This window comes from Cetorhinus maximus, chromosome 13 (assembly GCF_964194155.1).
Source record: "Cetorhinus maximus chromosome 13, sCetMax3.hap1.1, whole genome shotgun sequence".
Classification (NCBI taxonomy): domain Eukaryota; kingdom Metazoa; phylum Chordata; class Chondrichthyes; order Lamniformes; family Cetorhinidae; genus Cetorhinus; species Cetorhinus maximus.
In genome coordinates, this window is record NC_135891.1 from 73,306,538 (window position 1) to 73,333,322 (window position 26,785).

The window sequence follows — 26,785 nt, forward strand, 5'->3', positions numbered from 1 at the left end:
GACTGGAAAATGTTGGCACAAAGAGGGACTTTGATGTCCTTGTACAGAAATTACAAAGTCAACATGCAGTTACAGCAAGCAATTAGGAAAGCAAAATGATACTCTAACACAAAGGGATTGGGGTATAGGAGGAAAGGAGTCTTATTGCAATTATATAGAGTGAGACCACACCTAGAGCAGTGTGTACAGTTTTGGTCTCACTTGACTGATTGCTGGGATGAGAGGATGGCATTATGAAAAGAGATTGAATAGACTAGGCCTAAATTCCCTAGGGCTTAGAAGAATGAGAGGCAATCTCATTGAAACATATAAAGTTCTTGAGGGGCTTGACAAGATGGATGCTGGGGGGATGCAGCAACAACTTGGAGCTCTGCTGGGATTTCTCACCGAACATCTTCTCCTTCCTCCAATGGTGATAGACAGATTGTGCATTTCTCTTCCACCTCAGATGCCTCCTTCCCCTCTGCACAGGTCTCCAGTGTCCTCTGAAAAATGAAATCAGTTGAGTGAAACGCACAAACGAGCATAAGATTTTTTAAAAATTCATTCACGGGATGTGGGCTTCGCTGGCTGGGCCAGCATTTACTGCCCATCCCTAGTTGCCCTTGAGAAGGTGGTGGTGAGCTGCCTTCTGCAGTCCATGTGGTGTAGGTACACCCACAGTGCTGTTAAGAAGGGAATTCCAGGATTTTGACCAGCGACAGTGAAGGAACAGCGATATGTTTCCAAGTCAGGGTGGTGATTGAATTGGAGGGGAACTTCCAGGTGGTGGTGTTCCCATCTATCTGCTACCCTTGTCCTTCTAGATGGTAGTGGTCGTGGGTTTGCAAGGTGCTGTTGAAGGAGCCTTGGTGAATTCCCGCAGTGCATCTTGTAGATGGTACACACTGCTGCTACTGTGCGTCGGTGGTGGAGGGAGTGAATGTTTGTGGATGTGGTGCCAATCAAGCGGGCTGCTTTGTCCTGGACGGTGTCCAGCTTCTTGAGTGTTGTGGGAGCTGCACTCATCCAGGCAAGTGCAGAGTATCCCATCACACTCCTGACTTGTGCCTTGTAGATGGTGGACAGGGTTTGGAGAGTCAGGAGGTGAGTTACTCGCCACAGGATTCCTAGCCTCTGGCCTGCTCTTGTAGCTACAGTATTTATATGGCTAGTCCAGTTCAGTTTCTGGTCAATGGTAACCCCAGGATGTTGATAGTGGGGGATTCAGTGATGGTAATGCCATTGAACATCAAGGGGCGATGGTTGGATTCTCTCTTGTTGGAGATGGTCATTGCCTGACACTTGTACTAATCTCAACAATGCTACACTTAGAAGAATTTAAAGATCATGTCTGGGGAAAGAGACTGTGGTCACGCAGACATGCACAGCCCCCATCTACTCACCGCTTGCTTCCAATCTACTAACTTGCACAACCAGCAGCTTCCAATCAATATTTCTTAAAACCCCAAAGCGATACAGTGGGAAGATTGTTGCGGGCAAAAGCTAGCTGCAAAAAACCCCCTCACCTTTTCATACTTATGCAGGAACGTGTATCTTTCAATGGTGCTTTGCGATGCTCCATGGTTTAAATCACTAAACTGATCCTCCAAGTGCAGCAGGTCCTCAAAATGAAAGAAGAGATCAGGTCACAAAACAACTCCAGGCTGTAGTGTCCAATGAGGATGAGCCTCTCTGTACACAGTATATCACTATTGACCCATTTATATAAATTGCATTGTTCACATTATTGCAATAATGAAACGAGACAACAGGAACTATTGATTAGGCATTTATCCCTTCATGTTGGGTGCAGTTATTGTCTACTCCAATTTACATGTTAACTGCAGCTCATTGGGTGTCACTCTTAGCTTAGTCAGGGCATGGGTTTAGGCTCCACTTTTGAATCATAAGTACGTTATCCATGCTGACACTCCAGCACAGTACTGAGGGAGTGTTCTACTGTTAGAGGTGCCATCTTTCAGATAAGACATTACGCCAAAATTAAATTTTTTTCCCAGGTAAAGGATTTCAGGTACTCTTCAAAGATTGGGGAAGTTCTTCCCAGTGTCTGGGCTTTTGTTTATTCCTCAATCATTAAAACAGGTTATCTAGTCATTTATCTCACAGCTGTTTGTTGTGGATACATAGAATGGTTACACAGCACAGGAGGCAGTTATTTAGCTTGTCATTAACATGTTTGAGGGATCTTGCTGTGCATAAATTGGCTGCTGTGTTTCCTATGTTACAACACCAACTACACTTCAAAATGTACTTAATTTAGGACATACTGAGATTGTAAAAGGCATTATGTAAATACAAATTTTATTTTCATCTGACCCTCCTGTTCACCTTACCTGGACATGATGAACTTACTAGGGCCAGCAACAAAGCTCTGAAATTGAAATGGATGAGGTAATATTCCAGGTATGAAACAGTGCAAGGGCTGCTTAGCAGAAACCACTCTTGAAAAGTTTATCCATTCCCTAGTTGTTAAGAATGAAGATAAGTGGATACAATTGTTCATCAGTTCTTCATTCCCACTTCATCTACTTCTTATTTGTATATTGCGTATATACTAGTTTATATATTGTGACACATATACTTTAATGAGAAACGCTGTCAACGGTTGGTGTAGAACAAAAACAGCGGAAGAGTAGCTCAGCAACAAAGTTTATAGATTGTTTCCTCGAGGCGAGGGCGAGGGGCTGGGGAGGGCGAGGGGCAGGAGCTGATGTGGGAGAGAGGGAGAGGCTTGGTGGATTATGTGTTGGAATTTAAGTATGGCAAAATGCTGGGCACTATTATTTGATACAACCTCTTATTTGAACATCCCAATTCATAGCTGGATAGTTTATTGCACCCGATCTTCAGCACCCAGCTCTCCCCTGTGGGTCCTCATAGCTGCTTGTACATGGCAGTGGCCACACCCTGCGCTAGTTCGCAGGCCAAACCAGATGAGGGTAGTGTAGTATAAAGGGTTAATGTTAATGGGGTGAAATTGTTCTACAATAGCGCCTCGTGCTACATCCATGTTCTACACAGTTAGTATCATGTTCAACACAAGGTCCTTTAACAACAGCCTCCAGCCGTACTTTATAAGTCCAGATCGTGAACAACCTCATTTAAGACCCACAACAATAACAGATGGTGGGAGTGGAAATCATGATGAAAGAAGCAAGAAGAGAAGAGCCCAGCAACTGGAAGAAGCAAAAGAAACAACTGCAGGACAAGGACAGCAAATCTTCAACGGAATCAGAAAAGGCTACAGTGACGGGAAGCCATGGAGAAAATCCTACCTTTACCAGAGTGCTTCAACCACGTGGAAGACCCGCATCAAGCTGAGGAGTGGCAGAACTGACATTGCACATTTTAACCAGATACAGAACAGCTTCAGGACTAGCAGAGAAGATTAGCAAGGAACATGTCAGTGCCTTTCTCTACACCATAGGCTGCAGCGCAGGTGACATAATGGTCAGACATGGCATAAATGAAGACACAGCAACTTAGGAAGTAGTTATCAAAGCCTTTGATACTTATTTCAGTCTTCAAAAGAACAACATTATAGATAGAGTAAAATTCAAAAGGGGCACCCAAAGACTGGGTGAGTGTGTAGATTCCTTCATTAATGATTTATATCGATTAGCTGAGAATTGCCAATATGGAGCTCTGAAAGACAAATTAATTGGGGATCGCATTGTTGTAGGAGTCTTAGCAAAGACTTTATCAGATTTTCTGTAGTCGAAGGCTGTGCAGAAAGCAAGGCAGGCAGAAGTCAGAAAACAAAATCAATTGTTTATTTGAGGCGAAAAAGAAATCTCGTGGAGAAAAATGACTGTGACAATGCAGTTTATAACATATAGAAGCAACAGCGCACCCAAACCAAAACAAGGAAAAAGTTAAGAGAGCACCATAATGGTAGCTGCCATTATTCAGTGTTCTCACTGTGGTGGGAAAAGAATATCCCACCAAAAATGCAGAGTACCATTCCTGGAAGAGCAGCACCATTTTAAATTGGTACGCCACAGTAAAAAGCTCCTAACACAGAAATAAAAAGAGAAACAACTAAAATCACGTACCATCCTAGAAGTTGAACAAGAAAAAGATAATGAAGTGCCATTCTTGGGAACTATTGGAGATTAGATATTAAGGTCAGCGGACATAAAACAAACTTCAAATTAGACATTGAAGCAGGAGTTTCAATTCTTTCAGGCACAGAACAGTTACTAAAACAAGACTTCCTCCAGCCATCAATCATAAGACTCCACGATCTGAGTGGCATTCAGCTGAATGTCAATTGCTAAACTCCAGTACAAAGGAAAAGAAATCACAGAAACTTTCTATGCAGTCCACAAACAAGGATATTCACTGGTAAGTCAGAAAGCTTGCACAGATCTACAACTCATCTATAAAAAGTTGATGAATTGGAAAGACCAGAAAAATCAACAGAATTCAGGACAGAATTCCCAAAACTATTCAACGGTCTGGAAAAGACTGAAGCCAGTACTCAGAAGCAGGAGCCCCAAAACCCAGTAGAGCTACGTAAAAACCTGGAGAAAACCGGGCAGAGCATGTCCCATGGACAGCAGGTGAAGGAACCACAAGGACGAGCATCAAGCAAGAAACCAATAGATGAACATGTCCAAGACAAACAACAAAGAGATGTATTGAGAAGTCTGAACAGGAGGACATAAATTTCATTGATGACTTAAAGCCACATATCTCATTGACTACAAAATTCCTACCAACAACAACAATGAATGAAATCCAACAAGCACAAAAGGCATATGAAGAAGGTGCTAAATTTGATAGTTCTGCAAAAATGGATGTCCAGAATATGTTCCAAACAATCTCATCCTGAAACAATACTTTGAGCAACAAAGACGTCTCATTGTTGTGGATGACTTTCTCATTTATTATGAGAGGTTGGTGCAGTTCTCAAATTCGAGATCTTCAGAGAATACAACAGGGACACCCAGGCATTACAAAGCGTCATGCCAGAGTGTGAAATTCAGTCCGGTGGCCACGGATCTCAAAATCACCACAGGAAATACTTTTGAGCTGCATCATCTGTTCAATCTATCGTCAAGATCAAAAAGACCCGTTGATGGTATCCTCATTCCCATCCAGGCCATGCAAACGTCTCGGAATGAACCTTTGATTTCCAGAGGAAGGCTTTTTAAAAATTAATTAATTAGGTGTGGGCATCGCTGGTTGGGCCATCTGAGCTGCCTTCTTGAACCGCTGCAGTCCATGTGGTGTAGGTACACCCACAATGCTGTTAGGGAGTTCCAGGATTTTGATCCAGCGACAGTGAAGGAACGGCGATATATTTCCAAGTCAGGATGGAGTGGCTTGGAGAGGAACTTCCAGGTGGTGGTGTAACCATGTGTTTGCTGCCCTTGTCCTTCTAGGTGGTAGTGGTTGTGGGTTTGCAAGGTGCTGTTTAAGGAGCCTTGGTGAGTTCCTGCAGTGCATCTTGTAGGTGGTACACACTGCTGCTACTGTGCGTCAGTGGTGGAGGGAGTGATTGTTTGTGGATGGGGTGCCAATCAAACAGGCTGCTGTGTCCTGGACAGTGTCAACCTTCTTGAGTGTTGTGGGAGCTGCACTCATCCAGGCAAGTGCAGAGTATCCCATCACACTCCTGACTTGTGCCTTGTAGATGGTGGACAGGCTTTGGGGAGCCAGGAGGTGAGTTACTCATCACAGGATTCCTAGCCTCTGACCTGCTCTTGTAGCCACAGTATTTATGTGGCTAGTCCAGTTCCATTTCTGGTGAATGGTAACCCCCAGGATGTTCATAGTGGGCGATTCTGTAATGGTAATGCCATTGTATGTCAAGGGGATATGGTTGGATTCTCTCTTGTTGGAGATGGTCATTGCCTGGCACTTGTGTGACCCGAATGTTCCTTGCAAATCCTCACAGTTGTTGATTATTACGCTGGGTTGAGGTTAAACATTTTCATGGTACCTCTGAAGCAGTCATTAATTCACTAAAAGAAATGTTTGCCATACATGGCATTTCAAACAATGGTCTACAGTTTGCGAATGAATGGTTCAAGAAGCTTAAAGATTATGGATTTGTCCCACAAGGAAATGAAAGAGGCATAAAAATGGTTAAAGCTTTATTGAAAAAGAATGATGATATCAATTTCTCAATGTTGAGTTAGCATTCCCACACCACTCCAGAATGGTTTTGCTCCATCAGAAAATCTGACGGGATGGCGACTATGGAATCAACTTCTGTTCTTCCACATGCGTTCATGTCTAAAAACAACTGACAGAGAGAGAGTAAGAGAGGAGGATGAGCATCATGCAAATGGAACCAGAAACTACAATCATTGCCATAGCGTGCATGATTTACCAGAACTCCAACCAGGTGAATCAGTCTGGATCAGTCAAGAAGGCCAAGTACTGGGAAAGACAAAACCTGAGACCTTATCTTGTAGAGATTGAAAATGGGATAGTGAGAAGGAACGGGAAGGCACTTATCTCCACAAGACAATGGCCATCACTGGAATGGACTAACTACCCATACAATCAGAAAGAAAACTTGAACTGAGAACCAATAGTCTCTGGTGATTTACAAAATACTCGACAGAGTTCAAGAGAGAACATGCAGCATTTGAATCCTATACAACCCCTGAGAGAGCTGAGAACAAAGTCAGGGAGATTAGTGAAATCACCACTATGTTTATTTCAAGAAGCTTGACGCTTGATAAGGACAACGGGGATGAAGGCAGAGACTTCAGGGGGCTGGCGGGGGGAAGGTGTAGAACAATGAAAATAATGTCTTAAGTAGAGTCAGAGACTTGGAGGAGGAGATGTAGTACGAAGGGATAATGTTAAATATGTAAATATATAGTCTACATTAGCAGTGACATAAGGTCAGGTGATAACAGAGCATGGAGTGAGACAGTTCTGTGTAGAGCCTCATGCTAAGTTTGATTTGTGCATAGTATTGTGTTCAATAATAAGTAGAGTTTACAAACACCTTGTCTCCAGCAGTATCTGTAAGTCAAGATCATGAATAACCCCATCTAAGTACCAGAATAATGAAATCAGAGGTAACATGCAGCTGGTGCTCACATATGAGGGAGAATGCCCATCTCCAACTACCCACCACCCTCGGTGCTAAAAAGAAGCTGCCTCAACAGTTGTAGCAGAGGAAATGGGTTTCCCTTACTGGTACTGAAAGCACTGCAGCACAGTTGTGAGGACAATTGTAAAGCTCAATGGCATGGACACAGAAGGTGCTGCTAGTCATCCACTGCAGTCAACCACATCCCCAGTCATCTTGACTTGCCCAACACCAGGAGCAGATGTACAAGACCAAGAGAGTGGGGCTGACCAAGTGCAATCCATCTCCACTGTCATCAACTCACACACAGGTGTTTCTTGTGTGCACACCTTATCAACTCCCTCACACACATCCTGTTGTATCCCAAAACACACTCCTTTAGTATTCACCCCACACTATGGTATATTGGTGAGACAAAAAAAATAGAAACAGGAATTCTACTCAGTTTATTGAATTGCACAAATCATACTTGATAAGGGACAACAGCTCCCGACCTCAGCACAGAACTGTTCTGGCTGGCTATTGTAATACAAAATTGGCATTCCTGCTTTTGGTAAAACTTGCCTAGCAGAGAAGGGCCAGCTATCAGCAGGCTACACATTCTATTGGAGAAGCAATTCAGAGCAAGAGGCAGATGTTAGCTTTGTTATCAAGTATGATATTGCAAGAAGTTTGGACACACACCCTACGGGCATAAACAATTGCCTCATGATTGCATACCTACCTCTTGAGAACAAGTGTGCGACAATCATCAGTGCATACGCCCCAACAATAACGAATCCTGAGGATATTAAAGACAAATTCTACGAGGACCTGGGCAGAGCAATTGCAAATACTCCACAGGAGGACATGCTCATTCTGATGCTTCTATGCAAGACTAGGAGCTGATTATCAGGCTTGGAATATCCTGGGGAAAGCGAGGTGTGGGAAAATGCAACAGTAACTGGCATGCTTCTCACGAGATTTTTTACCTGCTGGAATATGTCAATCACCAATATCATCTTTTGACAGGAGGCCAAGTACAAAAGCACTTGGATACATCCAAGATCTAAACACTGGCTTCAGATTGACTTTATCATCATCCAGCAGAGCAACATAACCCTGGCGGTCATACATTTTTCAAGAGAGGAGTGCAATGCTCTACAGACCACAGGATGCTGTGTTCCAAGACAAAATTTACTAAATCATCGAAAAGGCAGCCAACATACACTAGCCCCCAACAAAGCTAGATGGGGAGCCAGTGGCAAGTGGTAATGTCACACACTTTCAATTCAGAGGCCCAGACTTTCAATCCCGAGGCCCAGACTAATGCTCTGGGGACAAGGGTTCAAATCCCACCATGGCAGCAGGTGGAATAATTAATAAATCTGGAATTAAAAGCTAGCCTCGGTAATAGTGACCATGAATCAATTGTTACAAAAACCCATCCTGTTCACTAACGTCCTTCAGGGAAGGAAAACTTCCATCATTACCTGTTATGACTTACATGCGACTCCAGCCCCACAGAAATGTGGTTGACTCTTAAATGTCCTCTGAAATGGCCTAGCAAGCCACTCAGTTTTATCAAACTGCTAAAAAGGAATGAAATTGAACGGACCACCTGACATTGACATTGGCACTGGAAATGACAGCGGCAAACCCAGTCCTGCCAACCCTGCAAAATTTCCTTATTAACTTCTGAGGGCTTGTGCCAAATTGGGAGAGCTATCCCACAGACTAGTCAAGCAACAGCCTGACATGGTCATACTCACAGAAATCGGACCACATAGACAATGTCCCAGACACCACCATCATCCTTCCCTGGGTATGTCCTGACCCACTGACAGGACAGATCCAGCAGAGGGGGCGGCACAGTGGTATACAGTCGGGAGGGAGTTGCCCTGGGACTCTGACTCTGGACCCCATGAGTGGCATCAGGTCAATATGGGCAAAGAAACCTCCTGCTGATTATCACCTACCACACCCCTCAGCTGATGAATCAGTGCTCTGCCATGTTGAACATCACTTGGAAGAAACACTGAGGGTGAGAAGGGCACAGAGTGTACTCTGCGTGGGGGACTTCAATGTCCATCACCAAGAGTGGCTTGGTAGCATCAATACAAACCGAGCTGGCCAAATCCTAAAGGACATAGCTGCTAGACTGGGTCTGTGGCAGGTGGTGAGGGAACCAATAAGAGAAAAAAAAAACATACTTGAACACATCCCCACCAATCTACCTGTCACAGGTACATCTGCCCATGACAGTATTGGTAGGAGTGACCACCGTACAGTCCTTGTGGAGATAATGTGCTGTCTTCACATTGAAGATACCTTCCATCTTGTGTGGCACTACCATCACTCTAAATGGGATAGATTTCAGACAGATCTAGCAACTCAAGACTGGGTATGCATCAGGCGCTGTTCACCATCAGCAGAATTTTATTCAACCATAATCTGTATCCTCATGGCCCAGCATATCCCCCACTCTACCATTACCACCAAGCCAGGGGATCAACCCTGGTTCAATGAAGAGTGCAGGAGGGCATGCCAGAGCAGTACTAGGCATACCTAAAAATGAGGTGTCAACCTGGTGAAGCTTCAACACAGGACTACTTGCGTGCCAAACAGTGGAAGCAGCATGAAATAGACAGAGCTAAGCGATCCCACAGCCAATAGATCAGAACTAAGCTCTGCAGTCCTGCCACACCCAGTCATGAATGGTGGTGGTCAATTAAACAACTCGCTGGAGGAGGAGGCTGCACAGATATCCCCATCCTCAATGATAGGGGAGCCCAACATATCAGTGCAAAAGACAACACTGAAGCATTTGCAATCATCTTCAGCCAGAAGTGCCAGGTGAATGATCCATCTTGGCCTCCTCCGGAGGTCCCCAATATCACAGATGCCAGTCTTCAACCAATTTGATTCACTCGCTGCTCCAGTACAACTACAACACTGGCATCTACCCGGCTATGTGGAAACTTACCCAGGTACGTCACATCCACAAAATGCAGGACAAACCCAATCCGGCCAATTACTGCCCCATCAATCTACTCTCGATCATCAGCAAAGTGATGGAAGGTGGTGTTGTCGACAGTGCTAACAAGAGGCACTTCAGCAATAACCTGTTCACTGCCGCTCAGTTTGGGTTTCGTCAGGGCCACTCAGCTCCTGACCTCATTAAAGCCTTGGTCCAAGCAGGGGGAAAACTCACAGCTGGTTGGAGTCATACTTAGCACAAAGGAAAATGGTTGTGGTTGTTGGAGGTCTGTCTTCTCAGCTCCAGGACATCACTGCAAGAGTTCCTCAGGGTAGTGTCCTAGGCCCAACCATCTTCAGCTGCTTCATAATGACCTTCCTTTCATCATAATGTCTGAAGTGGGGATGTTCACTGATGATTGCACAATGTTCAGCGCCATTCGCGACTCCTCAGATACAGAAGCAGTCCATGTTCAAATGTAGCAAGACCCGACAATATCCAGGATTGGGCTGACAAGTGCCAGGCAATGACCATCTCAAATAACAGAAAATCTAACCATCGTCCCATCACATTCAATGGCATTACCATCGCTGAATCCCCTGTTATCAACATCCTGGGGTTACCCATTGGCCAGAAACTGAACTGGACTAGCCATATAAATACTGTGGCTACAAGAGCAGGTCAGAGGCTGGGAATTCTGCAGTGAATAAGTCACTTCCTGACTCCCCAAAGCCTGTCTATCATCTACAAGGCACAAGTCAGGAGTGTGATGGAATACTGTCTGCTTGTTTGATGAGTGCAGTTCCAACAACACTTGAGAAGCTCGACACCATCCAGGACAAAACAGCCACTTGACTGGCACCCCATCCACCACCTTCAACATTCACTCCCTCCACCACCAATGCACTGTGGCAGCAGTGTGTGCCATCTACAAGATGCAATTCAGGAACTTACCAAGGCTCCTTCAAAAGCACCTGCTAAACCTACCTCTACAACCTACAAGGGCAGCAGATGCATGGGAACACCACCACCTGCAAGTTCCCCTCCAAGCCACCCATCATCCTGACTTGGAAACATATCATTGTTCCTGGGCTAAAATCCTGGAACTCCCTCCCTAACAGCACTGTGGGTGAATCTGCACCACAGAGACTGCAGCAGGTTTCTCCAGGGAAATTAGGGATGGGCAATAAATGCTGGCCTAGTCAGTGACACCCACATCCTGTGAAAAGAATAGATGTGGAAACCGGCGTCTGCAGAACACTGTGAACTCAGGCTCAGATTGAGGAGCAGCCATCCTCCAAAGAAAACCAAAGTGATGATGTTGAAGTGGCATGGTCAATCTTCAAATCAACAGTCCCAAAAGCTGCCAATAATGTCCTGGGAACACAGAAAAGAAACCATAGAGATTTGTTCGATGAAAACAATGAACCAATTAAAGAACTGCTACAGAGGAAAGTGCAGCATAAGTAGCATGGCTGGGAAACTAAGATACATCCGCTGCTAAGCCACTCCAGAAGAGCAAAAGGAACCTGTAACAGAAGCTGTGTGGGATGCAAGGCACATGGTGGGCCAAAAAAGCCAGGGAGCTTCAAGCTTAAGCTGATGAGCATGAGATGAGGAATTTCTATGAAGCCCTGAAGAATGTGCAGTCCTCCCTCATGCAGCTACTCACCTGTTCTCAGTGCTGAAGGGGAATCTCTCCCAACAGGCATGGCATGCTTACTACAGGCCGGGAGGAAAATGCACATGAAGGAACTACCTGGGGAGCGAACTAAAGTGGTGGCATTGCTTCCTTCAAACTGCAAAGTATACAGGCAGCTAAGAATAAAAGATAAGCTAGAAAGACCCAGCAGCCCCAACAAAATCAGACAATTCATCGTCACCCACACTGTGGAAAGCCATGCGGCTCTGCAATTGGTCTCCACAGCCATACTGGAACACACAACAGATGACTGTATATACATGAGAAACAGCCATCTCCGGTAATGAATGGAAACCAACGACAATTATTCAAAATCTATTCTTTGTGCTAAAAATGAAGATTCACTAGATTTGAATGAAAACATTTTATAAAAGCTGTCAGATGAATTAAAAGACGACATTATTATTGATTCTGTAGCCGAAGATGTTAACAATCTGTACCCTACACAGAGTAGCTCCAATAGATGTGCCACCATGCAAATGTAGACCCAAGGAAGCAGCAATGATGATGTTTCTACGTGAATCCTAAAAGCACATTGTCATGGAACAGGATTGATAGCTAGAAAGCTGCTTTCTGCAATGATGGATGCTCAAACTATAACATGCACATTTCAAGGAAATAGAGGGCTGTAACTTCTGAGTTCCAGGGCAATGTAACTGGGGGGCACCCCAGGATGCATTGGGGAGCCCTGCCCCCACCACTCAAGAAGTTCCAAGGTTTGCATAGCAATTGCCCAGGAAATGCAAACTTCTGATGGGCAATTGCCCTGCACTGGGAACCATCCAAAAATGTGACTTACAAATTTTGAACAATTCCAACTGTCTTAAGTCAACAGTTACACAGAAAAAGTTAGAAGAATAAAAACCACTTTTAGCTTCTAGGTAACTGTTGTACAGACCCACACGATACCTCCCCCATGGGAATCCCCTGCACCACCTCCCCCACGCCCCCGACTACTACCCTCCCCCCAGAAGACATCCCCAACTCATCTCTCATCCACCCTTAACTACCACCCACCCCACTGGACAGCCCCAATTACCCTCCCCCAACCCCGCCAAGACACTCCCACCGCCCCCCCGGCTACTCTTTCCAATATGAGGCTCCCCCCAACCTCCAGGGACTCACCCCACCTCTCAATCACTACCCCCCCCGTACCTCCCCTCAACCCTTGACTACCCCCCCAGGCCCGACACCACGCGAGTGCCCAACCCCCTACCCCCACCGAGTGCCTGACCCCATCCCAAGAGTGCCCAAAACCCCAACTCCAGCCCCCCGAAAGTCTGATCCCCTTCACCCTCCCAATCGAGAGCCTGACCACCTCCCTAACCTAGCGCCCGTATCCCCCAAGTGCCAGACCACCCCCGTCCCAACTGAGCGCCAGACCACCCCCCCCCACCCCAGTAAGTTTCCGACACCCCAGCCCAACCACTCTCCCAACTTAGTGCCCAACCCCCCCCAAATTCTAAGCACTTATCTGACAAACCTACCTTCTCCCTGGCTGGACCTTTAAACCTACCTGAATTATGGCAGCCAGTGCCATTAAAACGGCTGCGTGGCCTCCTTCCCTCTGACTCTCCAGCACTCGACTAGAGGCCCAGGGAACGTGCTGACCTGCATAGTTTTCGCCCAGCCTGAGTCAGATGGTCGGGCAAAACAGGAATGAAAAAATTTTTAATGTGAAAAGTAGGAGCAGAATGGCAATTCAACTCTGATTGCCACTCTGAGGGAGTTCAGGCCCGGAGTGCTTATTCCTCAAATAATATCGAACCCATCAGATGTAAACCTGCCTTTTCAACTCAGGAGGAAACAGAGTACCATATTCAATAACATAAATAATTCACAAGGCCAGACTCTTGACAAAATTTGTATTCCGATTTTACACATGGACATTATGGAGCTCTTTCTAGAGTGAGAAATTTTGATCTTTCGTGAAAGGGCGAGAAATCCTGTATTTAAAGAAGCACATTATTGTAATATTGACTGCAAATGTTTTGCGCATCTCTGCTAGCTGCTATTAAATGCATCTCCAATACAAGGTCTTTACCTGGTAACCCCTGTGCATCGTGACATGGCTTTGCATGCCTCGCAGTCCATGATGGGGAAAGACTTGTAAGTGTGGGTGCATGAAGATATCAGGCATCACCTGGTATAATGAGAGAAATGAGGAGTCACTGTAAATTTTCAACAGCCTCACAGTTATACATTCAAACACACAAAACATTCAGCTAAAATCTAAAGATATAGAGTACAGTGTGCAGCATTGGGCTCACATAAAGGAAGGCTATTGGAACTTAAGAGGGGGTATAATTCATTAGGATGCTGTCTAGAATGAGAAGATACATATGACAGACCTAAAATTGGATCCTTTTTCTCATTTCAACAATGCAGATTAAGGGGCAATACAATAGAGGTATTTAAAATTATGAAGAGATAAAATAGTGTAGACAAAACAAGGTTCATAGATATAGGATTAATCGTGAGAGTTTTAAAACTTGAGGCAGGAGAACAGGATCGAACATACCTATACAGTAAATGAAAACAGAAAAATGCTGGGAATCCTCAGCAGGTCAAGCTGCATCTGTGAAGAGAGAAACAGAGTTAATGTTATCAACCCAAAATGTTAACTCTGTTTCTCTCTTCACCTGCAGGGGATTTCCAGAACTTGGTTTTTATTTGAAATTTTGCTTTTGGATTACCTGTAAAATAACATTTTTTGTTTAAGAAATGTTCCCAAGAAATGCCTTACTTATAACGACTGTGCTTCGTATAAAATATCAGAACTTATAATGAGATAACCCTGCTAAAAAGAATATGTTATGGTACAAATACAATGTTTATAAGTTTATGCTTTAGAACTGTATAATTTAAGGTAAAATAAGAGTAGTGAAGGGAGTCATATGAGTTGCTTTGAATACTGCTTGACAAGAAGCCTGGATGGCTTGGTTGCTATGGGGACAGTGAGGCCCAGGTTGTTTTACTGGGAAGAAGGTGCACAATGTTTATACCTGTAGACAATGGGAAGAGCTTTTGTGTCAAAGTTGGGTAGGCTGTTAGTCTCCAAGTCTCAAAGGGAGGTGTGAGGAATGTCAAGCTTTATAAACGGTTATGCTTTAAACTGTCTAATAAATTCCAAGACAGAATGGAGTTACAGGGGTCAGAAGATAGTTAATCAGCATTTCTACCTGGATAAAGGGCAATGTGATTCATATTGCCACAGAGATGGGCTTTGAGAGGACGAGGAAACACATTGTGATATTGGGTGCAGGTTTGTTAAGAAACCTCTGAACCTCAGACAGATCTTCAAGGATGAGCACATGAGAGCGAGGGCGCGTGAGAGCGAGAGAGCAAGCGACAGCGCGCGCGAGTGAGCGCGCGCGCGAGCGAGGATTAGAAGTTATCCGGCTGGAAAAGGGAAAAGGAAGCACGCCATCGGGAGTGGAGAATAGCTTTGGGCTGGTGCCTGGAAAATGAAGAGTCCACTTAAGGGACAAGTAAAGTATAACCATGGAGGGAGATTTTCAGTCATTTCAAATGTTAAATAGGGGGTCTTTTGTGTAGTTTAAAGTGTAAGCTGCCCACAAAAATGGTGCTTAGTTAATGTTGCCTTCAGTTTATTTATTACAATAAAAGCCTTAAAACTTGAAATTTTGTTGAGATCTTTACAGTTGATCACTGGAATTTCAAATATCTTTTTAAAGTTTTCAGTCTCTAGGGGAATAGTAACAGTTAATATATTCAAGGACTGCTGCTTGTTTTGCAGAAACAGCATGTTACACAGGTGACAACTGCGCTTGAAACTTTTATTATTCAATCTTTATAGTTAGTAAAATATACTCTGAATGGTACCGCCATTACAATCTCAGAACCCAAAGCAACCAGTAAGAAACTAACAATGGAAATTCTGCAGCTGTTTTGCAATATTCAAATTTCAAGGGATGCCCTTTAGGGTTGTTGGAAATATCTGATGAATAAAAGATGCAGAACAGTTTAATCTTTCCATACATTTTATATACTTTGGCCCTTACTTTAAAACTGACACCTAAATCAAATGGATAGTAAAGGTTAAGAGCTGGTTCCCCCTGCTACTATATACAGTTTATTCACGTGAAGGGCATACATTTTTCCATCCGCTTAAGCTGGCTGAATAAACATCATCTTCTAGGGTCACGCGTTCCACTATTTCTCAGATTCCTTACAAATCCCTTTCCAAATAGTTTAAAGTGAGAGATTGTTGTACTTCCACCCTCCAAGACTGTAACTGCAGACCTGGGAGAAGTCCCATGCGAGATTAACTTGCTATAAAGTGAGAATTCATCAATCCTCTGAATACAGCAGCTGATAGGTGCAGAGGGGACTGTGCCTAGTTTTACATATTGTTTGATCTGGGCCGCAGTGCTTGTAAGATGTATGCAAAATGTCTTTGCACTTAGTAATGTCAGCAGCTTTCACCAGAGAGAGAAGCAAGAAGTAATTGGTGGAACTGTCAACAACAGCTCCACTTTCCATCAAACCAAAGCCTACTGAATATTCCTAATCTTCTGAAACGAAGTAAACCAAATATTTGGCTAACAAAAACAGCTGGAAAAACTCAGCAGGTCTGACAGCATCTGCGGAGAGGAACACAGTTAACATTTCGAGTCCATATGACTCTTAATCAGAACTAAGGAAATATAGAAATGAGATGAAATATAAGCTGGTTGAGGGGAGTGGGACAGGTAGAGCTGGATAGAGGGCCAATGATAGGTGGAGGCAAAGAAGAGATTGCCAAAGATGTCATAGACAAAAGGACAAAGGGGTGTTGAAATATTTGGCTAGGTTGGCAAATGTTACTGGTTCTGCTTACTCCAATTACAATACATGGAATGGAAGTATGACAAATTGATCTGCAGTTGCCTGCGCTTGTTTGTATATGATCGTAGAACAGATATAGCACAGGAGAAGGCCATTCAGCCTGTCACGTCCATGCTGGCTATGTGCAAATCAACTCAGCTCGCCCCACTTCCCTGCCCTTTCCCTGTAGCACCGCAATTGTTTTCTCTGCAGAAGCTTATCCAATTCCCTTTCGAATGTCATGGTTGAATCTGCCTTTACCACACCCTCAGGCAGTGCATTCCAGATCCTAAACACTCGCTGTGTAAAAACAAAGGAACTTAGGAACAGTGTTGCCTTTGCTTCTTTCACCAATCACCTTAAACCTGTTGCCTCTAATTGAAATTTTCACAAGAATATATAATACATATTCTGTCATCAGAAAAGATGTCAAAAGAAAAGTCTTTGCATAAAAAAGCTATGTATAAAATAACTTAGCAAAACTGAAGCCCGTGGCATAAAAAGGGGTGTAGCAGCATGGATACAAATTTGGCTAAGGGAAATATGCAGTGGTGCTGCCCAGCTTTCAGTCCTCGAGCCACTGCTGTTCTTGATATAAATTTATGACTTGGAAAACTTGAAAGTGTAATAAACAGTGAGGAAGATGGTCACAGATTTCAAGATATAGGCAGGTTGGTGGAATAAGCAGATGCATGATAGGTAAAATTCAATGCGGAAAAGTGTAAGGTGATATATTTGGTTGGTGGAATGAGGGGAGACAATTTAAACTAAATGGTATATTATTTTATTCATTCACAGGATGTGGGCATTACTGGCATTTATTACCCATCCCCAATAACTCTAAACGGGATGACTTGCTGGACCAATTCAGAGGGTAGTTAAGAGTCTCTACCACATTGCTGTAGGTCTAGAATCATATATAGGCCAAACTAGGTATGGTCGGCAGATCTTGTTCTCTGAGGGATATGGATGAGCCAGATGGATTTTTATGATAATCCAGTCACCATTACTGATGCTAGCTTTTTATTCCAGGTTTATTTACTAACTGAACTTAAATTCCCCAGGTGCCCTGGTGGGATTTAAACTTTTGTTTCCAGATCATTAGTCCAGGCCTCTCAGTTACTAATCTAATAACATAACAACTATGCTAGCATTCCCTCATTTGAAAGAGGGTGTAAGAAGAGAGAACCTGGACAGTAGTTGCGCATAAATCTTTGATTTGTGGCAGGGCAGATCAATAAAACAAGTTAAGAAAGCCTGTATCATCATAGGCTTTATAAATAGAGGCATGGAGTACGAAAACCAGCAAGTTATTCTAAATGTATATAAAACACTCATCTAGCCCAAACGAGAATGTTGTGTCTAATTCTGGGTATCAGGCTTTAGGAAGGAAGTGAAGGCTTTGGAAAGGGCGCAGAAGAGATTTACTAGAATGGTTCCCAAGTATGAGGGAATACAGTTATGTAGATAGACTGCAAAAGTTGGTGTTCTTCTTCTTAGGGCAAGAACACAGAGCAGATTTGATTGAGGTGTTTAAAATCTTAAAGGCTTTAAATAGCGTCAATAAAGGGAAACTGTTTCCAAAGGCTGAAGGGGTAATAACTGAGGACACAGATTTAAGCTGATTGACAAAAGAACCACAGGCAATCTTTTTTAAGCAACGAGCGATTAGGACTTGGAAAGCACTGCCTAAAACAGTAAAATTTATCATGTGGCATGTACAGGGAATGGATGATGCCGGATAATCTAAAATGCAGGTTAACGGAGAGTTCCGTTTAAACAATGGAGTCCAGCACAATACTTGTAGCATGAACTAATCTGCAAATACTCAGGAAGTAAAGAACAGTACTCTTTTTACTTGTACATTAAAACATCACAGAATCTTTACAATGCAGGAGGCCATTTGGCCCATCAAGTCTGCACTGGCTTTCTGAAAGAGCATTTTACCTAATCCCACTCCCCTGCCTTATCCCCATAATCCTGCACATCCTCTCTTTTCAGATAGCAATGCAATTCCCTTTTGAACACCTTGATCGAACCTGCCTCCACTACTCTCAGGAAGTTCATTCCAGACTCCAACCACCCTCTGGGTGAAAAAAGTTTTCCTCACATCACTTTTACTCCTTTTGCCAATTATTTTGAATCTGTACCCTCTAGTTCTTGATGTTCTCTCGAGTGGGAACAGTTTCTCACTATTTACCCTGTCCATATCCCTCAGGATTTTGAATACCTCTATCAAGTCTCCTCTCAGCCTTCTTTTCTCCAAGGAAAACAGCCCCAACCTGTCCAATCTATCCTCATAGTTAGAGTTCTTTATCCCAGGAATCATTCTTGTGAATCTCCTTTGTACTCTCTCCAATGGCTTCACATCCTTCCTCAAGTATGGCATCCAGAACTGGACGCAGTAATCCAGATGAGGCCTAATTAGTGTTTTATACAGGTTCAACATGACCTCCTTACTCTTGTACTCAATACCTTTATTAATAAAACTTAAGATACTATATACTTTATTAACTGTTCTCTCAACATGCCCTGCCATCTTCAATGACTTATGTACATATACACTGTTCCTGCACCTCCTTTAGAAGCTGACCCTTTATTTCATACTGTCTCTCCATATCTTTCCTGCCAAAATTAATCACCTCTCACTTCTCTGCATTGAACTTCATCTGCCACTTGTCTGCCCAATCCACAAACATGTCTATGTTCTTTTGAAGTTCAAGACTATCCTCATCACAGTTGACGTTTCCAATCTTTCTATCGTCTGCAAATTTTGAAACCATGCCCTGAACTCCACAGTCTAGGTCATTAATGTATATCAGGAAGAGCAAGGGTCCCAATACTGACCCCTGGGGAACTCCACTACAGACCTTCCTCCAATCTGAACCACTATTTATCACTACACTCTGTTTCCTGTCACTCAGCCAATTTCTTATCCAAGTGCCCACTTTCCCTTTTATTCCATGAGCTAGAATTTTGCTTGCAAGGCTGCGGTGTGGCACTGCATCAAATGCCTTTTAAAAATCCATATAGACCATATCTACAGCATTGCCCCTATCAACCTTCTCTTGTTACCTGCTCAAAAAACTCCAAGTTAGTTAAACATGATTTTCCCTTAATGAACCCATGCTGGCTTTCCTTTATTATCCTGCACTTGTCTAAGTGATTATTGATTTTGTCCCAAACTATAGTTTCCAGAAGTTTTCCTACCACTGAAGTCAAACTGATTGGTCTGTAGTTGTCGGCTTTATTCTTGCACCACTTTTTGAACAAGGATGCAACATTTGCGATTCTCCAGTCCTCTGGCACCTCCCCTGTGTCTAAGGAAGACTGGAAGATTATCACTAGTGTCTCTGTAATTTCCACTCTCACTTCCCTCAGTATCCTTGGATGCCTCTCATCTGGTCCTTATATATTTTAAGTAAAGACAGGCTTTTTAAAGCTTCCTCCATCTCAATTGTAAATTCTTTGAGTGTACCAGTTACTACCTCCTCTCACCTCAGCCTGGGTAGCATCTTCTTCCTTTGTAAAGACAGATGCCAAGCATTTATTTAATATTTCTCCTGCCTCCATGTGCAAGTCCTCTTTTTTTAATCCCTGATCGGCCCTATCCTTTCTTTTACCACCCTTTTATTATTTATATGCTTATAGAAGACCTCGGGATTCCCTTTTATGTTGTTGACAGTCTCTTTTCATGCTCTCTCCTTGCTTTTCTTATTGGTTTTTTCACTTTCCCTCAAGCCCTTCTACATTCAGCCTGATTCTCGATTGTATTTTCTACCTGACATCTGCCATACATGCACGTCTTCCTTTTCATCTTTATCTCTATCGATCTAGTCATCCAGGGCACTCTGGATTTATTTGAACTGACTTTCCACTTCAAGGGAATATACCTTGACAATGCCTACAATACTTTTTCTTTGAAGGTAGCCCATTGATCAGCCACCGTCTTATCTGCCAACATTTGATTCCAACTCACTTGGCTCAGGTGTATTCTCATCCCATCGAAGTTCGCTTTCCTCCAATTAACTATCTCTGCTCTGGATTGCTCCTTGTCCTTTTCCATAGCCAACCTAAACCTTATGATACAATGGTCACTGTCACTTAAATGCTCTTCCACTGATATTTGATCCACTTGGATCACCCAGCACATTCCCCAGAAACAGGTCCAACAGTGCCTGCCCTCTCGTTGGACTGGAAACATACTGCTGCAGAAAATTATCTTGAACCCATTATAGGAACTTGCGTCCCTCGTCATCTTTGCACTATTCCAATCTCAGTCTATATTTGGATAATTGAAGTCCCTCATTACAACTGTTCTATAATTCTTGCACCTCTCTGTAATTTCTTTGCAAATTTGTTTCTCTACATCCCTTCCACTGGTTGGTGGCCTACACACTACACCGAGTAATGTTATTACACCTTTTTCATTTCTTACCTATAGCCAGAGAAATTCCGTCCTTGACTGCTCCGGAACATCCTCCCTCCAGTACTGTAATACCATCTTTAATTAATACTGGCACTCCGCCACCACCCGCACCGCACCTCCCCTCCACCCACTGCCCCCAACCTTTTCTTCCATTCCTAAACACCTAGTACTCAGGAATATTTAACACCCAGTCATGCCTTTCTTTGAGCCAGGTCTCTGTTATAGCAATATCATCATAGTTCCATTTGTCAACTTGTGCTTGTAGCTCACCAATCTTTTTAACCACATTCTGTGCATTCACATACATGCACATTTAGGATAATTTAGACTTTTTTTACTTTCCCCCTTACTCTGACTCTATCTAATGACTTATTATTGCCTTCTCTAGTTTTATCAAACTTTCCAAGTATTCTATTAACATTGATACTACTCTCTGATATATCCAGCTTATCAGTTAATACTTCTCTACTTCCCAAACTAGTTCTTCTCCTCTGAATTTCCCTCAAACTCCCATCCTCCTGTCATTCTAGTTTAAACCCTCCCTAACGTAAATGAAAGTATAAAATAATACAGTATACAGGCACAGGTTCCAGATAACTTCATAATTGCTTCCAGTTGGTAAAGCGATGATTCGTATCAGGGGAACATCAGGAATTCTGATTAGTAGAGAATTGCGGTTGGTAGAGTGCCGGATAACAAAGTTTACTGCACTCTAATATGGTGAAAACAGATTTAATAGTAGCTTTTAAAAGGTAATTAGATAAATACTTGAAGCAGGAAAAAATTGCACAGGTTAGCATCTGATTGCAACTCACTGTTTTTCTTCCATTCAAGGATTTAAATGTTAGACATCATGTTGTAAGTATTTTTATATCACTTTGAATGTTTGCTTGCTAATGAATTTCTTTCAGATTTTAAATCTAATGTAATGCTGAAAGCTTTCGAAGACAGGAGAGGAGGAGGAGGAGATATGATAAATTCCAGTAGCTTAAACGTAATTATCAGATAGGATTGCTGTTCATTATTTTAGACATCATTGAAAACTTGCCTAGATCTCAAAACTAGGACAGGCACAGTGCAAGGCGTAGGGTGGGTGAGATTCAGCAGAACAAGAAACAAGAACCCGGGTAAACTAGAGCTAGGAAGGTTAAAAGCAACCAGGGATCAAACCATCTGATCGTCTGTAGTTCTGACAGGTAAAGGCTTGGCACAGCCCTGTTAAGGATTTACCCTTGGAACCCTTACATCTCTTCCCTGATAAACATGCTATATGACAGTTCCACTGAATGTAAATTTCTTTCACTTGTTCCCTTGTGTATACACTAATAATTTTAGATTGATCTGCAGTCAACTATCTCAGCCTTCTGTGACTTGGTTACCTCACGATCCAAATCCTTCTGAATCTAATCATATTGATCCTAATGATTTGTCCTACCTATTTTGGCATAATTTTCCAAGTACAAGTCCATCACTGTACAGAACCAACCAAAAAAGCAACAGAATGGTGAACTTTATGGATAAGTCATTTGAGTGTGTGAGAGAGGGACATCATTCTGAAACTGGCTCTGGCGAGAACAAAGAATGCGCGTTTTCAAGAAAGCATGGGGAGACAGTGATGTAGTGGCAATGTTACTGGACTAGTAATCCAAAGGACCAGGCTAATGCTCTGGGGACACGAGTTCAAATCCCATTACAGCAGCTGGTGGAGCTCAATTATTAATAAAAATCTGGGATTGAAAACTAGTCTCAGTAATGGTGAACATGAAGCTATCAATTGCCGTGTAACCCATCTGGTTCACTACTGTCCTTTAGGGAAGGAAATCTGCCATTGTTATCGATTCTGGCCTACATGTGAGTCCAAATGCACAGCAATGTTGTTGACTTTTAACTACCCTCTGAAATGGCAAGCCACTCAGTTCAAGGGCAATTAGGGATAGACAACAAAAGCTGGTCCTGCCTGTGATGCCTACATCCCATGAGAAGAATAAAGGAAAACTGCCACCCATGGCGACTTCAGCATTTTACAAAAGCAACGTCAGCCCAAAATGGAAAATGTAGCTCAATTTGCTAACCAGGGAGAAAGCCCATCACTTGCACCTGGATCAAAATTATAAACACCAATGAAGATGGACCATCGACCGCCAAAATCCAGCCTCTAGCAGGATCCCTGTGCACTGGGGAAGGTTGCAGTTTCTCCTGCAGCCTTGAAACATTGGTTTCCTCCTGTGTAATGCTATTACAATCTGAAAACTCAGGCCAGCTCCAAGATTTTCCGGTGCTTTGATGTATGACACGTTTCCTGATTTCGTGAGGGAATCTGTTCATGTGGGCTTCCAAACTGGCTTGCCGCTAGGCTTCACATTGCTGAACTTACCAGGAAGCAACATGCAACCTGGCCTGGAGAATTAGTGAACTCTTGGTGTTACTATCAATCAATCTACTTCACCTAGAACTGTTCTTCAATGCAACTGAAGCTTTTCCCTAAATTACTATCCGGTTTCATCCTTCTTGTTCCTACTCTTATCAAGCACCATCATTTGGACAAATCTTTTGTTTCTTTATTATTCTGTGAGGGACTAAGATCTCGCTCTGTATATCTTTCTTATAAAATATATAGAGATATGCTCATTGCTGTCTCTAAAAATTTTAAAACTGGACAAAGACCTAACATGGCTGAATCTGTGAGCCTTGAACAAAAGAAGCTACCTGGCAGTATCAGGAAACTCACACTTCATTATCTCTGAAAAACCACTAACACCACATTGTGGGCCGCACAGACCAAATTCAAAGAGATACACAAAGGCCATCTGCATTTCATAACCCAGGCCGGCCAACAGAAGTCTGCTCGTCTGCAAAGACAAAGGGTCCCGCTACCTTCCTTTCAATTCGTAATGGTTGAGACATTCAATAATCTTGAGCACTCAGATGAGGTATACACACCCTTTGTCAAAGACGGTGTGAAGATTGCTGATAGAAGAGACCTTTTTTTGTTGAAGCTTTTCATCTTGCACTCATCAGGACAATTCACAAGAAAATACCAATGTCACGGGAAACAACATATTTATACTGTATGAAAAGAGAGAGTGCTGATTGGTAGAGGTGTTGTTGTGGAGAATGCACCAGCTGATGACTGACAGTTAACTGCCAAGCATTGTTTGAAATGCAGCAGTAACACGAGTGGCATTCACCACTAACAGAACGTTGCTGTCCAGCTAAAACCATATCACACAAATGAGTAATATGGTGTATGGATTTCAGTGTTAGTGTGATGCTAGGAATGTAGGGTGTAAGTCCCAAAGGCTGGACGGATCATATCGAACAGCATGGCGCTTCTGCAGTTCATAGCAAGCAAGGTACAGACCGCACCCAACCAGCCTGTGCTTGCAAAACTTCAAACAGAGTGTCCAATATTAGATGCGATTCCGCAATTGGACAACATTTGCTAAATAATCCTCAGTGTGCTAGGAATTACCCTGACAACCAATTTAAGATTGTCATTTGGGCATTCAGTGTAGTGGATTTGCATGTACCAGAATCTACCTACATTAATACACAGGGCAGATCTAAAGAACATGTACAGATTGTTTCAGCTAAACATGCTTACAGAAATGACTCAGCCTTGAAGGCTTTGGCACAGACTTTCCCGGATAAGCAGTGTAGATGGGACCAGGTGTCCTGGACCAGCGCTCTTTGTTTGTGGTACTGCTAGTTAGATGACAAAATGGCAGACTTTGCAGTACAGAAAGGCAATATTACCGGTTCCACAAACCAGAGACCCATGTCATATGACTCCCACCTCTTCACACTGTAGTTGTTTGGTAATACAGAACTTGAGTATTGCTGAAAAAAGAGTTTTTTTTGTTGAAGCTTTTCATGTTGCACTCATCAGAACAATTTGCAAGAAAATACCAATGTCAGGAGAAACAACATATTTATACTGTATGAAAAGAGAGTGCTGATTGGTTGGCAAGTGGACTCTGATTGGTAGAGTCGTTGCCATGGAGAATACACCAGTTGATGGTGACTGACAGTTAACTGCCAAGCATTTTTGAAATTTAACGCAGGCAGCTTGACTCTGATTGGTTAAGACATTGCCCTGGGGAATGAACCAACAAATGGCTGTCACATTTCTGTAAGCCTCTCTCATCATGTGAAGTCAACAAGCCAGAAACGTGAATTATACAGCATCGGTTTTTAGCTCGCCGACCTCCAGGAAGAAATACCTCACTGGGCTTTGATTCTGGACTCTGGAACTCACATGAAACAATATTTTTTTCTCTGTGATCTCTGCACTGTAAACCTTTCCTTTCTCTATCCCTCTTTTACTGTACGAGTACAAGGAAAGCAATGTTGCGACCCTCCTCCCACGTTTTAAGTGGGTGCATCCTATCTCATGTTTGCAATAGAAAACTGGATCACACCAAAGCTGAGGGGTTGGGAAATACGCCACTGCTTATAAAGGAGGAAGCAAATCAAAACCACCTTTCTGTTTACGGATGGGTGATGAGAGGAGAAATTAGCGCTGTTTGAATTATCCCCCCTCCTGTCCGTAACAGATACTGGCAGCTCAAATCTGGGAATACCCATTTGAATTTGACCAGAGTCCAAGTTTAGACACAAGCCAATTGGAAACCAAAAGGGAAAAAATTCAAGTGGCTGGAACAAATTTAAAATTTTTTAAAAACACACAACTTACAACAGCAAGTTCCTTTTCCCCTAACACTAAGAAAATGGCAACATTTGATGCCCAGGTGTGGGTTAAGCAAGGAAATTTGAACGGTGAAACTTTAGCGGCCCTTAGCACAGAGTAGCTGAATGCTGTAGCTAGAGAGGTACAATTAAAATTACCCAGTAAAGTGATGAGAAGTGAACTGATTCAGTTGTTGGTAGAACATTTGGATCCGAGAGAGCAGTTAGATGCAGAGCTCAACCATGACTCTGAATCACCTCCCCTAGCCAAACTTGAGCTAGGAGAGCTCAGAATACATCTAGAATTTAAGGAGAGGGAAAGAGAGACAGAGAAAGGGAAGTTCAGGAGAGAAGGGGAAAGAGAGTGTAAAGGAACAGGAAAGGGAAAGAGAATTCCAGCTCTGAAAGTTAGAAATGGAGCTAGTAACTCAAAGGGAGAGAGAGAGAGAGAGAGAGAGAGACACCAGATAGCTGGAAGCTGCGAGGGGAAATCTCTCCTGCCCGCCACTCTATCACAGGCATTCTCTTTTGTTCTTCCTAACCTTTCCCCTTTCACTTGCTCAAAACTTACTACATTTCTCTTTCCTCAGGTCTGACAAAGTGCCATCATCGACCTGAAACATTACTCTTTCCGCTCCACAGATGCTGCCTGACCTGCTGACTATTTGCAGCATTTTGTTTTTATACCATTATTTAAATTTGTTAACAAAAAAATGTTTTTGATAGATTTATTTTGAAAGCTGGTGCCTCATTTCACGTGAAAGATCAAACTTCTTCCTCTTATAGTGGTTATAGTGGATTGGAAGGTAAGTACAGAAGTTGGTCATTCTGCCTCTCAACCTTGCTTCACCATTCAATCAAATTACAGCTGACTTTTACCTCAAATCGATTTACCTGACATGTACCTCAAATCAATTTACTTGTGTTTGCTCCATGTCTCGGGATACCCAACAAAAACTTATTGATAAAAACAAAAAGCTAAAAGCTACTGCGGATGCTGGAAATCCAAAACAAAAACAGAATTACCTGGAAAAACTCAGCAGGTCTGGCAGCATCGGTGGAGAAGAAAACAGTTGACGTTTCGAGTCCTCATGACCCTTCGGCAGAACTGAA

At 43.0% G+C, this 26,785-nt stretch overlaps 1 protein-coding gene across 1 annotated transcript in view; it reads right to left on the reverse strand.

Annotated features, from left to right (window-relative positions):
* The window catches only part of LOC144688292 (uncharacterized), a 76,894-nt gene that overhangs the window by 13,526 nt on the left and 36,583 nt on the right, over nt 1-26,785 (reverse strand). The window contains exons 9-11 of the mRNA XM_078554724.1: nt 13,769-13,867; nt 1,509-1,604; nt 388-485 (exon numbers count right to left, since the gene is read on the reverse strand). Coding sequence (XP_078410850.1) covers nt 388-485; nt 1,509-1,604; nt 13,769-13,867 — 293 coding nt within the window. The remainder of the gene's footprint in view (nt 1-387; nt 486-1,508; nt 1,605-13,768; nt 13,868-26,785) is intronic.